The sequence below is a fragment of the Antennarius striatus genome, chromosome 5, assembly GCF_040054535.1.
Source record: "Antennarius striatus isolate MH-2024 chromosome 5, ASM4005453v1, whole genome shotgun sequence".
NCBI lineage: Eukaryota > Metazoa > Chordata > Actinopteri > Lophiiformes > Antennariidae > Antennarius > Antennarius striatus.
In genome coordinates, this window is record NC_090780.1 from 5,462,626 (window position 1) to 5,479,122 (window position 16,497).

At 39.6% G+C, this 16,497-nt stretch overlaps 1 protein-coding gene across 3 annotated transcripts in view; it reads right to left on the reverse strand.

Moving 5' to 3' along the window:
* Positions 1-1,772: 1,772 nt before the first annotated feature.
* The window catches only part of LOC137594909 (eukaryotic translation initiation factor 4 gamma 3-like), an 87,368-nt gene continuing 72,643 nt past the window's right edge, over positions 1,773-16,497 (reverse strand). For 2 of the 3 annotated variants that reach the window (XM_068314538.1, XM_068314537.1), the window contains exons 25-36: positions 13,408-13,494; positions 12,810-12,927; positions 12,499-12,704; positions 11,355-11,467; positions 10,920-11,092; positions 10,340-10,465; positions 7,163-7,244; positions 6,142-6,240; positions 5,432-5,572; positions 5,072-5,153; positions 4,812-4,958; positions 1,773-3,963 (exon numbers count right to left, since the gene is read on the reverse strand). In XM_068314538.1, the coding sequence (XP_068170639.1) occupies positions 3,782-3,963; positions 4,812-4,958; positions 5,072-5,153; positions 5,432-5,572; positions 6,142-6,240; positions 7,163-7,244; positions 10,340-10,465; positions 10,920-11,092; positions 11,355-11,467; positions 12,499-12,704; positions 12,810-12,927; positions 13,408-13,494 (1,556 nt within the window). In that variant the 3' untranslated portion in view covers positions 1,773-3,781. The remainder of the gene's footprint in view (positions 3,964-4,811; positions 4,959-5,071; positions 5,154-5,431; positions 5,573-6,141; positions 6,241-7,162; positions 7,245-10,339; positions 10,466-10,919; positions 11,093-11,354; positions 11,468-12,498; positions 12,705-12,809; positions 12,928-13,407; positions 13,495-16,497) is intronic. The other variant, XM_068314539.1, reaches the window with a different exon arrangement.

Genomic DNA, 16,497 nt, shown 5'->3' on the forward strand with positions numbered 1-16,497 from the left:
TATATGGAAATAAACCTCATCAGTGCAGTCATTTGAAGTAGAGTTTTTAATATAATTATTTCTCAATTATTTTGTTGCAGAGATGTTATCAATTTATGAAAAAAAGCTTGTTTATTGTCTGTTGTCTGCATTTTATATAAAACAACTGCGGATGACAGCTGTCTTGACGTCATTAGCGGTTGGTTAAAATATTGTCTTCGACGAAACCGGTCCGTAGTGCAAAAAAGGTTGGGGACCGCTGGTATACAGTGTACTGCATGCCAGTGACGTGCATGGCCTTACCTGCCATCATGAAGAAAAAAAAAGAAAAATGGAAGAAATAAATTAAATGGTGGTCTGGACTCTGTGGTGGCCAATACATGTATGAAAATGATGTATCATGCTCCCTGAACCTCTCTCACACAATTTTAGCCCAATGAATCCTGGCATTGTCATCTTGGAATATGCCTGTGCCTTTGGAGAAGAAATAATCCATTGATAACCTGGTCATTCAGTATATTCAGGCAATCAGCTGATCTCATTCTTTGAACATACACTGTTGCTGAACCTAGACCTGACCTGAATGGGCATATTCCACGATGACAATGTCAGGATTCATTGGGCTAAAATTCTGAGGGAGAGGTTCAGGGAGCATGAGACAGCATTTTCATACATGGATTGGCCACCACAGAGTCCAGACCTTAACCTCATTGAGATTCTTTGAAAGAAGAATCTCAATGAGTGCTGGAGATGGCTTTACATAGTGGTCAGACCCCATCATCATAAATGCACAATCTTGATGAAAAATATGCATCACTGGATGGAAATAACTCTTGTGATATTGCATTAACTCATCAAAACAATATCCCAGTTGATGCATGCTGTAATAAAAGCTAAATGCAGTCCAACAAAATATGAGAGGGTGTGACTTTTCTTGATGGTGACTTTTTTTTTTTTTGCCAGGCAGTGTATATGCGTGTCTCAATATGCCAACAAAAACATGTTTTCCTAGTATTGGATAAATAAACTCACTTGAAAACCTCACACAGTCACGCTTTAACTCCACCCACCGACCAATCACAGCGCATCTGCCAGAAGGAATCACGTGAACAATATGGCGTAAGGCATCACCTAGCGAGACTTTTAGTTGCGGTTACACCTTTCATCCACACGACAACGAAAATATTCAGGACGAAAACACTGGCCAAAATGAAGTTTTTTGAAAACGCCGGGTCTGGGTTGTCTTATGGACGCTGTAACCGAAACTTTTTCTATCCAGGGGGGGCGTCTCCCTGCGACGAAAACTGCCGTGACGTCATGTGTGTGACCCATGTCTACATGTACACACAGACTGGATGGAGTTAAAACCAGCAATTTTCTGACGTATAACAGCTCCATGTCAAAGACGCGTTGATAAACATGCTTGACAGTTGGATATTTCTTCATCTGTGTCTTTGTGAGTCAAAGTTTATTTATTTATTCATGTAAAAATGCTGACGCCAGTTCTGGGTCAGACTGGGATGCGCTGCCTGCTGGTGGGAGAACTCTGATGGGTTTATATTACCAATACATTTGTTTTCATGTTTGGTATGAAGTCTCATGTTTTATCGTGAATTTCCCATGGGTTCCCACTAGTTATATTTTTCCAAATAGTAACAAATGATATCACGTTATTATAAATAACTTTAACCTTATAAGAGCTAGCAGTAGCAGATTATCAGAAAACATAAGGACCATTTCAATTTCTGTCAAATGCTTAATATAAGACTCATAAGCCTATTTAACTTGCACTGGTACCTCCAGGAGTTGCCAGTAACTTTTGACTCATCTGAATTCATAACTTCAACTGTTCAAAATGACTTGTTAATATCAATAGCGTAGTCATTACATTCATTTTCTGCTGCTTGGTCCGCATTTAGTGGGTTGCGGGGATTTCTGACGAGCTTGCGGGCGAGAGACGGGGGACACTCCAAGCATGACGCCAGTGCACTGCGGAGCCATATGGAAGACAACCACTCATGCACACACTCACACCTATGGGCAATGTGGAACGATCACATCACCTAAGTTGTATGTTTTTGGAGGTGGGAGGAAGCCAGAAAACATGGAGAACATTACAGTAATAAAAAGTATAACGAGCAATAAAAGCAACATATTTGCAAAATCAAGACAATTTTTTTTTGTTTCAACTCACGACCTCTTAAACAAAAGATTGATTACAATTCTTATTTGTGTGATGTAAATCAGCTTTAAAAAATGTTGTATTTATGCAAAACAGAGTGATCTGATAAGAATGTAATCACTTTGATACCGTTGTCAAATCAGTCAAGAACATCAAACTTGTAGTTAACAAGGCAGATAAATGGCCGTAACAACTCAGAAGGCAAGACATGACTAATTGTGAGTCAATGCAATTATTGTTGATTCTTCAGTGGCTCCCAGTAACTCCACCGGTTCCTCCAGGTTGAATCTTTAAATCTATGTAAGGCATAGATGATGATGTAGATGATGTAAGGCATTGTTCATAACAAAGAAACGGGCTGGATCAAACGAGTGACTATCTGGCCTGGTCTGCCATTCTCTTTTTTCTTCCGTCCCCATCTACATTGTACTTCTTTTCCACCCAGCCAGGTAAGTCAAATGTTCACTATCCAGAGTATGGTTCACCCTCCATAGTCTGGGTCTGCCCTCCAGTTTGGGTCCTGTCCCGAGTTTCTTCAAAACGAGGATGTTTTTCCCCGTCACGGTCTTGTGCTTGCTCGGAGGGTTCCGTTGGGTTTTTCTGTCTGTAAAAGCGTTCTTGATGTGTCTCTTGATGTGATTAAGCATCTTATAAATAAAAGTTGATAGAGTAATTGATTCCTTAACCCAGGCACTTTGTCCCATTCACGCAGACAAAATGACAGAGGACACACATTCTAACAACACACATTCCCTGTAATCAAAAGAACAAACCAGAGAATCAACATTTTTTTTAAATACCTTTGTTGTCTTTAATGTATTTACAAGCTTTTTTCTGCTCTGTAGGTCTGAAGTATTACAAGCAATCATGTCTAGTGACCTTGGCCATTTGCTTTTTGATGTTGCATTTTTGCTCATTTCAGTTGAACATATCTGGCTTGTTCATCTGTATTTGTTTTGACAGTTCTGTGGACTGTTTTGCATTGCTTCACAAATGCATACCTCTAATGAGGTGTATGTACATATTAAAGCAGAGCAAGCCAAGGCAGAGGGAAACATTTCCTCGTTATTAAGGGATAACCTTTGACCTGTGACATCATACATGGACAACATTAATAGCTTCTGTGCATTTTGACTTTTTTTAATCCCTGCTTCCCCTTCATCCCAAAATAATTTTGTTTTACCCTGTTTTAAACCAAACAGCGTAGAATCCAGGGAGGGTATTTAATACACAATAATTTTGTTATAATAATAATATTGTTATTTCTGTTGTCTTGGTCTCAATTTGGGAGCATCTGCAAATGTTAAATAACTTTGATATTTGCAGTCCTTAAAAAAATAATAAATTAAAGAGTCCAGAACCTATGTATTTTTTCAAGTCTCCTCTTAAAAAGTAACAAAAAAAAAAAGTTAAAATTTAAAACAAAAATATTTTTTATGTATAATACATGTATTTTAGTGCTTCCGCCACTGGAATCCAAACTCAATCCAAACTCAGAACTGTACCGCAGAAAAAAATTCCAGCTGTAAACTTGTTGCCCGTTCCATTCACGTACTTTGAATGTTTGTTCCTCTGTAATGATGCAGTTCTACTATGCTGTGTCCACGGGTGGCTCCCTTGTCAATTATCTTCCGATTCCTCTTCTGCCTCTCGCAGCCAGGTGAAGAAGGCGGTTACAGATTTGAGGGCCACACCCTTACCATGCTGCTCAGCAGGGTCTTTGCTTGACTCCCACTTGTAGAAAGCATCCTCTGAGATGACATCCTCATCATATAGACAGTCAAAGAACATCCGGAGGAGGTCTGCAAGAGCAGAGACATGTCTGTCATTTTTTTCTTATAGCTTTGAAAAGGGTTTGAGCAGGAACACAGATTCTAAAATTCAATCATATCTGAGTAAATATATATTGTCCTGAAGAGAGACACATTCATGTAGAGGTGGGAGCATCTTTTAAGTGACAATAACTTTAGATTTGCTGACCAAAATTTGATAATGTAAAAAAAACAACAGCTTCTTGGCGCTAACAACTAACTTAAAAAAAAAGAAAATCAACTCAGAAGTCACATGGGGAAATAGTTCGATTCAGTTTATTCAGTGCTAACAAAGGAATCAAAGTGAAAGGGCTTAACAGAGCGCAGTTGCATAACGTCTGTACAAAAAGTGTTTTACAAATAAGCGGCAACACCCAGTTTGATTTCTGCTTCATGTATATCCTTATCATGTGAAATTTTGAATAGGTCTAGACGAATTCTTCATAATCTTTTTTGGGGAGATTATTTATGACATCTGATTTAAATTTAAGTAAATAAACATTAGATTCTCAGTAAAGAAAGAAAGAAAAATAATATATAGGACAGCATGAAAAACAGGAGCCCCCAACATATATGTTTCACTGAGGGATGCTAAAAGGTATTGTAGTTAAGTTAACCCTGCCAATTGCAATTCTCCTAATTACATATCTACAAGAAATACTAACATCAAATATAAAATCCTAAAAGTCCAGCACAGGGGAGAAAGACACAAAGTTGTAATGAATAAATGAAATGTGAAGGACAGAAGATGAAACCTATGCTGATATCCACCCCACTCTTTTTTTATGACAAGACCTGACAAATCCTATAGTTTTACAAGAGGAGCAAACTGTACTTACTTGGAGGTTGATCAAGCGTGACGATCAGCGTCTGAAGTGCATAAAGTGCTTGCAGCTGTCGCTCAGTGTCTGAGTTAAGGTACTTGAGTAATACAGGTAATCGCCTTTTGATGATGGCAGTATCCACTCGACAGTTGGTGTTATCATCTGTGTAGAAAAAGCACAAGGCAATGAATGCATACTGCGCCCTCCGCCTCAGTAGAACAGCAATCAGTGGTCTATTTGTGAGGAATCTTCCCTCCAGGTGGTGGAGCACTTACCTTTCACTGCTGTCTTACACACAGCTGTCATCAGGGCCCTCAAAAAGGGAGATGAGCTCATCTGAGATTCATCTAGGTTTGCCTGGAAAAGGGAGTGAGGAAGAGGTCAAAACAGATGATTTGTTGCTTTCCCATGCAAATAAATTAAAGAAAAAAATATCCCATCTATATAACAACATAGTTAACTTTGGAAAGTAAAATAAAAAAAAAAAAGAATTATTGACACCACTGGTTTATAAACACTGCAGCAGGCTATAAGAAAGCAGCTTAATAGATATGTTTGTTGAGTTCCTTCAGTTACCTAGCACCTTAAGAGCCTGACCCTCTCAAAACTTGCCCTCAGGGGGTCACCCCTCATACCTCGACCCAGTCAAAAATCTGCTCATCGCTGGCCTCCGGGAGGAGTTTCTCCAGCTGCTGGGTCAGCTCCTCAGGTCCCCAGATCCTTTTAGAGGCAAGGGCCTCAGGACTTGAGCCATCCGACAAAATGAACTGGAGTTTCTTTTTGGATGAAGAAAAGAGGATATCAGGGTTTCCAGTTGAGAGTTTCACTGAAGTATTTCACTACAGTAGTACCTTGAGATATGAGTTTAATTATTTCTGTGACTCAGCTTGTAAGTAAAACAACTCATAAATCAAATAACTTTTCCCCATTTTAAATACAGTAATTATTTTTTAATCTGTTCCAGCCTTTTAAAAAAAAATCCAAATCTCCTAAATTATGAAAAAAACAACAATTCCCAACCAATGGACTTGCATACTCTTCCTGTGTATAATTATATATAAGTTATGTAAACAAAGCTAAAGTATGAAAAGAAATGCAACAAGCACACAGAGATGAACCTGTGTCTGTGACTTTATACAAACATTCCTTACAAATTAGGAGTCAGTCTTTGAAGACAAAACCTTGTTGGTTTTTTTCAACTCAAGTCTGACATTACAAATCTGATTTTCCAACATGCTTCAGTGACAGAATAGTAATCCTAGCAAAGCCAAAGGATGTTAATATAAAGCACACAATATGGGAAAGTGGATATAACAGAAAAAAAAGTGCCCGTTATATTTCCAACCTGTTGTGAGATGAAAGCATGGATATCATCTCCCTCAGGCAGGAAGTCAGTCCAGTTGAGGCCAGACTCCCTCCACAACACACCCACAGTCCTATGGCTCTGAGAGAAGAGAGGAAGACAATGTCATGATTTATAGTGGGAGTAGGCACAATAAATGTATGCAGCAATTTTGGCCAGTAGCACCGTCACTAGTTTTACTTCATATCTAGCATGGTGAGTGTCTGTCAGGATCAAATCAAATAGTCTTTCAACAACTTAGCTCTCTTGATGATCATGTAGTATAGTAGCTTCAACATTCCCTAAGCATCTCTGATGCTCAGGGATGTGTCCTTTGGTATGAAATAAATACCAACATACAAAGACATGTACTGTATATAGCCAACAGATATTGATACAATGTTGAAATCTTGCACCAGTCCTCAGGCTGATGCTCATGTTGTCTCTGTAGATGAAAGCTGGAGTGTACATAACAAATAATCAGAAGCTGAGAATGAAAGGGAGTCCAGATATTTTCTTGCTATGGGTTGACTTTAGTTCAGAAACAACCTTGACCTTAGACAATGACGCCTTCAGCCTTCCAAGAGCCAACCTGAAGTGTGGAATCAAGGCAGCTAAAATGAATAAAGGCTCAAAATTGAGGGGGTCCTTAACAGAAGAAAGACTGGACTTCAGCTAGGAAGGCTCAGGAATTATACTTACCTTACTTGATACAGTCAACATCAACAGTTTTTTTTGTAATTCTGGAAAGTCATGCAATGACAATAAACTTCTTCTGTCATAAGTGTGGATTGCAAACACCAAATTCAAAGATGTTAACAGAAGCGCATCATCAATGTACTTATACATGTTCATCTAAAGTTTCATTTACTGTACTGTCTGTCATTTTCATCATTGAGACAGTCCTCACATGAATGAAGTTGGTTCAATGTAAACCTCCACCCTAGACTTTCTCGGTCAAGTGTTTCTTATTACTTGTGTTGAGAAAAAAAACTAAAAAACTGAAGATACAAATTTTGCTTACCATTTGTTTGCATAGTATGTGCAGTATTTGAGAAATTAAAATCCCGGCTCTTCCCACAGGAAGCAAAGGTTTCCTTAATTCACTGTGAACAAACAGAGGTAACAAAATTTTAATTCATGTTCTCCACATATTTTTTCCTTGATACAGAGAAGTAAGAGAGATAACATGTAAAACAGTGTTCCCTCTAAGCTGCGCAACCGGCGCAATTGCGCACTACTCACACAGTCTCAGCACACAACAAATTCTGTGCCGCACATAAAATAAAATCAAATATAAACGTATTGTGATATCACATGTGTTGTTACCCTTGTGTTTTGCTGCCCTGAGTTGTTCTGCAAGTTTGTGAGACTTGGAAGGATGTGAGGTTGTGAGTGAAAAAGGTGAGTGCTAGCGGTAGTTGACAGGAGCTCTGGATTGTTACTTGTTAAGGCTGGATGCCGAAATTAAGCTAGCCAAAAGAAGTCTGTGGTTGTCATCCTTGCCCACATTACATCATACCCGGAGTATCACAGTGTTAAAATACAGTAAAATCTAAAATTTGATCTAATGTAATCTAATTAATTAGGCCAATATTATTGTTTTCTGTACCATTTTGGATTGCCAATGATACGATAAATTTCACTGACTCTACACAGCCACAATCATAGCATTGACGGTCCTGTATGTGCATCCTGCTATACACATGTGGACTAAATTGTTGGTACCCCCCTGTTAATGACAAAAAAATCCACAATGGCAATTGAAAACACTTGAAACTTACATAAGTAAGAATATTTATTTAAATATTGAAAATTAAACAATTAAAATCAGTCATCACTTTTTAATTGTCTTTAAACATAATTAAAAAACAAACTACTGAAACATGCCTGGACGTAAATGATGGTACTTCTGCAAAAGATTGGAAAAAAAAATTGACCAGAGGGACAAAACTCAGGTGTGTCCTGTCATTGGCATCACAGGTGTGTTGAATCTCATACATAGTCAGTATGCCTTTTTAAAGGATGACAAATAGTCACTGTGCTGTTTGGTGACATGGTGTGTACCACACTGAACATGAACAGCAGAAAGCAAAGGAGAGAGTTGTCTCAAGAGCTAAGAAAGAAAATTATAGACCAGAATGTTAACGGTAAAGGCTATAAGACAATCTCTAAGCAGCTTGATGTTCCAGTGACAACAGTGGCACATATTATTCAAAGTTTAAGATCCACGGGACTGTAGCCAACCTTCCTGGACATGGCCGCAAGAGGAAAATTGACGATAAATTGAATAGATGGATAGTTCGAAAGGTATCCAAAGAGCCTAGAACAACCTCCAAAGAAATTAAAGATGAAGTCCAAGGCCAAGGTACATCAGTGTCAGATCGCACTTTTCGTCGCTGTTTAAACCAAAGTGGACTCCATGGGAGACGACCAAAGAGGACAACACTGATGAAAGCAAATCATAAAAAAGCGAGACTGGAATTTGCGAAAGTGCATGTTGACAAGTCAGAAAGCTTCTGGGAGAATCTCTTTTGGACAGACGAGACAAAACTGGAGCTTTTTGGTAAGGCACATCAACTATGTTCACAGACGGAAAAATCAAGCATATGAAGGAAAGAACACTGTCCCTACTGTGAAACATGGAGGAGGTTCGGTTATGTTCTGGGGCTGCTTTTCTACATCTGGCACAGAGTGTCTTGAATCTATACAAGGTACAATGAAATCACAACACTATCAAGGCATTCTAGAGAGAAATGTGCTACCTTGTGTCAGAAAAATTGGTCTCAGTCACAGATCATGGGTCTTCTATCAGGATAATGACCCCAAACACACGACCAAAAACACCCAAGTATGGTTTAGAGAAAAGCATTGGACTATTCTGAAGTGGCCTTCTATGAGCCCATATCTAAATCTTATTGATCATCTGTGGAAAGAGCTGGAGAATACACCCTTTAAACCTGAGGCAACTGGAGGAGTATGCTCACGAGGAGTGGGCCAAAATACCTGTTGAGAGGTGCAGAGGTCTTATTGACAGCTACAGAAACCGTGTAATTGTAGTGATTGATTCAAAAGGTTGTGCAACAAAATATTAAATTATGGGTACAATCATTTTGTTCCAGGCCTGTTTCATTAGTTTTTAAAAAAAAAAAAATTCTGTTGAACAATTCCAAAGTAAGGTTGGTTAATTTTCACTAAATTTTTGTTTGTTATTTTGCTAAGTTTCAAGTGATTTTGGTGACCATTGAGAGTTTTTCTTTCATTAACAGAGGGGTACCAACAATTGTGTCCACATACGTGTCATTAACTGGCATTCAGGTTAGCTATTTAATGACTGGAAAGTAACGGACAGAGGCACAGACTCATCAAGCCAAAGTAAAAAAAGAAATGCGGTTCTTTTAAGATGGAATGGCTGTCGGACAACATGTGTAGCTGCAAACATTAGAACAAGCTGTGAAACCGGGTTAATTTTTTTCTTTTTGAGAAAGTTCAAAGCAAGAAGCAGACAAAGCCATTAACATGGAAAAAGTGTACAACCACTAAAGAAAAAAAAGTAAAATACAAGTCAGATTTGTACATATTCTAATGACATTAAGAAGTTTTTATTTATGGATATTAATCCTTAAATGCTGTTACTACTGGATAATTTTGGGTAGTAGAAATGCTAATAAAAAAGAGTAATTAGATATTTTACAAATAGTTGTAAATGCCTTGTTATCATAATTATATTGTATATAATTGTGATAACAAGCAAGCACACGTCATTGTGCAAAATGCGAATATTTTAATGTGAACGAAATGTTGTATGTGAAAGGTGTGTATGTTTCATTTCTTCCAGTACAGGATACTAAGCCAGGAAACAACTGGACCTCACCTAGGCCAATACAAAACCTTCACATATAACATACTACATATCTCATGAAGATTTTTGTCTTTTTCAAGTGGGCCAAATCACTTATATTAAAAGTAAACTAATGCAAATTGCTACTGTAGTTTGATTCTTTTAATAAGCCATGTAACTTGCTATGATCCAAGGTTTAGAACAAGTGTGATACTGGTGTAAGGCCACAGTGTGCACATTTGAAGTTGCTCACAGTGGTCCTCAGTGCGCTCAGAAAGCTTGTGTGTATGCCCAGACAAATGAAAAATTAGAGGGATCATTGTTGTAAACTGCCTTGGAAATGGTGATCATTCTCTGTACCTAAAGAGCTCTCTCATAGAGAAGCCCCCTTCTTTCAGCATAGGGCTGAGCAGCTCAGCCAGGTACAGCCAGATGTGGGGAATGTCGATGGACATGTCATCCGCTTGTTCCAGTGTGTCTGCAAACCTGATGACACAAACACCGTGAGTAATAATGGTTAAACCATAAATGGCTGAAGACTGAACGTATGTTCATATTTTTTTTAAATTTATATACAGTCTTAAAGACTAGAATTTTCACATAATCTGTTTTTACTGTAAAATATCAGTTATCAAACTCGACTCACTAATGTTACAAGGGAAGGTTTAATATCTAACAAGTACATTACAAGAATACACAAAAACTTGGAATTTATAAAAATGTTCTTACTTTACGTAAAAGTTAGGATAAATAGAAAATATAATTGTATATCAAGTTTTACACCAAGCAAATGTCAAATAATCCATATTAAAAATGTACACACACACACACACACACACACACACACACACACACACACACAGACACACACACACACACACACACACACACAAATTAATTTAAACATCTCAGTCTTGCTGTATTCAAGAGGTAAACTGACCCTTTGTGAAACTGGGGTTTGGGCAATAGGCCCTGTCGCACCAGCTGGAAGAAGAGCTGACCCATGTGGTCCCGTGTTATCTGACTGCGCTCCAGAGTTGATTCAACTCCAACACGAACAAAAATATTTAACTGGGTACCCAAGTTAAGCTCGTCCACACACTGAATAGCCTCCTGCAGAAATTAAAAACAAGATATTAAATGTAAGATGCATTTAAATTGTTTCATGCCCACTGACAGTAAAAAAGAAAGAAAGTTGTTCGAACTTTATCAAACAACTACGATAATTCAAGAGCAACAAAAATATAAAAATATGAAAGGTTCTGATATGTATTTATTCTACAATGCAACGCAATGTTTATCAAACTGACAGGTTGTTGTACTTAACATCCTTAAGTAAGATTTTCCAGAATACCAGGAATCTGATATTCGGTACCTTGTAGTCATTTATGTGTAGGAACTCATCAATGATGGACTTGGACTTCCTTTCTACTTCCTCCTCAGACAGCGCAGGTCTATCCAAGGTCTGGACCACTGGCTCAGGTTTCACTGTCAATGCAAAAACAACAGTGAGATAAAGACAAACTGTCCTAATTAAATCCTCCACATCCAAGCAAGTGCTAACTCATCATGTCCATTGGTCAATGGGTTTGTTTAAAGAAGTATAACAAAAATATTACAGAATTTTGACAAAACAAGCTACACAAAATAATTACTGTATGTTCATGATAAGGTATAAATAATCATAGACTAAAAGTTAAAAATGGTACATGTTTTAATCCATATCAAAACTTTAGGGAGAAACATGTTTTAGGAAAATGGATAGGCTCTAGCTCCCCATGACCCGCTACGGCGGATAAAGAGGTTCGAAAGATGTTTACAGATACGACTAAAACAATGAAAATCCGCCACATAGCGACCAAATATTTTATTATTTACGTACGTATAATTTCAAAGTTTATGAACGTTCCCCATACTGATCTTAAGCCAGCAGCACGTTTGGGGGCAAATGCTATGGTTTCAATGAAAAAATTCCACTTCACATGGCAGAAGTAAACTTACAGGAGGAACCATGAGTCTCGGAACGCAGTGCACACGCAGATGCGTGACTACAGCACATGGGAGACGCTTTCTTCTTGCATCTCTCTCTCTCTCCCTTGTCCTTGATGAGATGAACTTACATCTCATCAAATACGTTATAATTTTAAAAATCTGCGATGTAGCGAAGCCGCGCATCTTGAGGCGCGACTAAGCGAGCAAATATGATATATTGATAATGGTACTGATTTACTGATACATTTGCTTAAAAACAAGATTTCAAACTGTTGATTAGCTTGTGATACTGTATTTTCCTTGATGTTCATTTGAGAAACTGAAATTAAACAAAATTATAAATCATTATTTTGTAATCATATAACAACAGTTATAGTGTACTGACAAAAACGTGAAATCCACTACAAATATTTAGATGCCAAACCTGTTAAAGATAACAAATCCCACAAAAAAAGTAACAGTGCCGTGTCACTGATTATGGTTATCAGAAATTTGATGTGTATCCAGCGCAGTACTGTGCAAATCACCTTGCTCCCTGGCTCTGCTGCAGTCGGGCTCTGGTTTGTCTTCAGTGACGCTCGGTTTGCGCTCCCGGTCTCTTCGTGACTCAGCAGAGGATTGAAACTCCACCAGCTCCTTTGAACTGCTTCCCCTTATGAAATGTCCGGATCGTGACAATGCAGGGCCAGAGATCAGTGGCTTCTCACTGCGGTCCCCGCCCTTAGTGTTACGACTGAGACAAAAACAAAGATGCAGCTATGTCAGCCTAAATGTTGCTGTGTCAGACATATCAAAAGTCAACAGCAGCTCTTTGGGTTAGCCTAATGCTGTCCTTTACCTTCCCAGAGTCTTTCTGGATTCAAAGTCTATGTTCTGTTGAGGAGTGGTAGAGGACTGGGGTGAATGCGTAGATTGTAGTGCAGAGTAACGATTTAGGCCAGCTGTCCGTGATAATTCTGTCAAGCAGAAGAAAGTGGAGATCGTCATAAATGAACAGAAAAATCAACAAAAGTGTCAACTAATTCACAGAAGTGTTGCTTTATTTCTAGGGGTCATATTCTGATTTTTTTTTTCTTCTGGTCCCTACATATAGAGGTCCTTCTCAAAAAATTAGCATATTGTGATAAAGTTCATTATTTTCTGTATTTTCTGTAATGTATTGATAAACATTAGACTTTCATATATTTTAGATTCATTACACAAAACTGAAGTAGTTCAAGCCTTTTATTGCTTTAATATTGATGATTTCAGCAAAAGTAAAGAAAAACCAAAAATCCCGATCTCAAAAAATTAGCATATTTCATTCGACCAATAAAAAAGTGTTTTTAATACAAAAAAAGTCAACCTTCAAATAATTATGTTCAGTTATGCACTCAATACTTGGTCAAGAATCCTTTTGCAGAAGAGTGGAAAGGCAGTTGGTCCTGATGATATACCTGTGGAGGTTTGGAAGTGTCTAGGAGAGGTGGCAGTAGAGTTTCTGACTGGGTTGTTCAACAGGATCTTAGATAGTGAGAAGATGCCTGAGGAATGGAGGAGAAGTGTGCTGGTGCCCATTTTTAAGAACAAGGGAGATGTGCAGAGTTGTGGCAACTACAGAGGAATAAAGCTGATGAGCCATACAATGAAGTTATGGGAGAGAGTAGTGGAAGCTAGACTAAGGGCAGAAGTGAACATTTGTGAGCAGCAGTATGGTTTCATGCCAAAAAAAGAGTACTACAGATGCAGTATTTGCTTTGAGGATGTTGATAGAGAAGTACAGAGAAGGCCAGAGGGAGCTGCATTGTGTTTTTGTAGATCTGGAGAAAGCTGATGACAGGGTGCCCAGAGAGGAACTGTGGTATTGTATGAGGAAGTCTGGACTGGCAGAGAAGTATGTTAGAGCAGTGCAGGACATGTATGAGGACTGTAAGACAGTGGTGAGGTGTGCTGTAGGTGTGACAGAGGAGTTCAAGGTGGAGGTGGGACTGCATCAGGGATCAGCTCTGAGCCCCTTCTTGTTCGCTATGGTGATGGACAGGCTGACAGACGAGGTTAGGCAGGAATCTCCATGGACCATGATGTTTGCAGATGACATTGTGATCTGTAGTGAGAGCAGGGAACAGTTGGAGGAGAAGCTAGAGAGGTGGAGGTTTGTCCTGGAAAGGAGAGGAATGAAGGTTAGCCGCAGTAAGACAGAGTAGATGTGTGTGAATGAGAGGGACCCAAGTGGAAGAGTGAGGTTACAGGGAGAAGAGCTCAAGAAGGTGGAGGATTTTAAGTACCTAGGGTCAACAGTCCAGAGCAATGGAGAGTGTGGAAAAGAGGTGAAGAAGCGTGTACAGGCAGGATGGAACGGGTGGAGGAAAGTGTCAGGTGTGATGTGTGATAGAAGAGTTTCAGCTAAAATGAAGGGAAAGGTGTACATAACTGTGGTGAGACCAGCGATGTTGTTTGGCCTAGAGACAGTGTCACTGAAGACAGGAGACAGAGCTGGAGGTAGCAGAGATGAAGATGCTGAGGTTCTCTCTGGGAGTGACCAGGAAGGATAGGATCAGGAATGAGTACATCAAAGGGACAGCACATGTTAGAGGTTTTGGAGATAAAGTCAGAGAGGCCAGACTGAGATGGTTTGGACATGTCCAGAGGAGAGATAGTGGATATATTGGTAGAAGGATGCTGAGTTTTGAACTGCCAGGCAGGAGGCCTAGAGGAAGACCAAAGAGGAGGTTTATGGATGTAATGAGGGAAGACATGAAGGTAGTTGGTGTGAGAGAAGAGGATTCAAAGGACAGGGCTAGATGGAGGAAATTGATTCGCTGTGGCGACCCCTGAAGGGAAAAGCCGAAAGGAAAAGAAGAAGAAGAAGACTGCTTCAACGCGGTGCGGCATGGAGGCAATCAGCTTGTGGCACTGTTGAGGTGTTATGGGGGCCCAGGATGCTTCGATAGCGGCCTTAAGCTCATCCAGTGTTGGGTCTGGTGTCTGTCAACTTCCTCTTCACGATATCCCCTAGATTCAGGGGTTCAGGTCAGGAGAGTTGGCAGGCCAATTGAGCACAGTAATACCATGGTCAGTTAACCATTTACCAGTGGTTTTGGCACTGTGAGCAGGTGCCAGGTCGTGCAGAAAAATGAAATCTTCATCTCCATAAAGCTTTTCAGCAGATGGAAGCATGAAGTGCTCCAAAATCTCCTGATAGCTAGCTGCATTGACCATGCCCTTGATAAAACACACTGGACCAACACCAGCAGCTGACATGGCACCCCAGACCATCACTGACTGTGGGTACTTGACACTGGACTTCAGGCATTTTGGCATTTCCTTCTTCCCAGTCTTCCTCCAGACTCTGGCACCTTGATTTCCAAATGACATGCAAAATTTGCTTTCATCCGAAAAAAGTACTTTGGAGCACTGAGCAACAGTCCAGTGCTGCCTCTCTGTAGCCCAGGTCAGGTGCTTCTGCCGCTGTTTCTGGTTCACAAGTGGCTTGACCTGGGGAATGCAGCACCTGTAGCCCATGTCCTGCACACGCCTGTGCACAGTGGCTGTTTCAACTCGAGACTCAGTCCACTGCTTCCACAGGTCCCCCAAGGTCTGGAATCGGCCCTTCTCCACAATCTTTCTCAGGGTCTGGTCACCTCCTCTGGTTGTGTAGCATTTTCTGACACACTTTTTCCTTCCCACAGGCTTCCCACTGAGGTGCCTTGATACAGCACTCTGGGAACAAACTATCTGCTCCCTTTGTTTCTGTGTCTTACCCTCTTGCTTGAGGGTGTCCATGATGGCCTTCTGGACAGCAATCAGGTCAGCAGTCTTACCCATGATTGCGGTTTTGAGTAATGAACCAGGCTGGGAGTTCTTAAAAGCCTAAGGAATCTTTTGCCGGTGTTCAGAGTTAATTTGTTGATTCAGATGATTAGGTTAATGGCTCGTTGAGAGTACCTTTTCATGATATGCTAATTTTTCGAGATAGGAATTTTTGGTTTTTCTTTACTTTTTTGCCGAAAGCATCAATATTAAAACAATAAAAGGCTTGAACTACTTCCGTTGTGTGTAATGAATCTAAAATATATGACAGTCTAATGTTTATCAGTATATTACAGGAAAGAATTTAACTTTATCACAACATGCAAATATTTTGAGAAGGACCTGTACAATGGTCCTCCGTTGAGGAAAAAAAAATGGTTCTACGTCGACTACAAAGCCCACAAACTTGTGAAGCTCTCCTGAAACACGCTGATCTGAATCAGTTCCTTCGATGCAACAAGGAGTGATTTGCATAGCCCCATCTACGCAAAAACATTCCCTTCTCCCCAGAAAAGAGGGCTTTCCTCCCAGAGGTGAAGTTTGGTGTGTCAAGTGGTAAGATAGCAGTGTGTCACAATATCGTTGCTCAGAGCTAGACATGTCATTGGCTGTAAAAATCAGTATAAGTGCTTATATACTATCCCAAAGACAGAACAGACCCTGGTTGAAATTCATTTTTCATGACAACGTGCCAGGTACATTGCCTGTAAACATTCGCTCATGCTACCGTTAGCCAC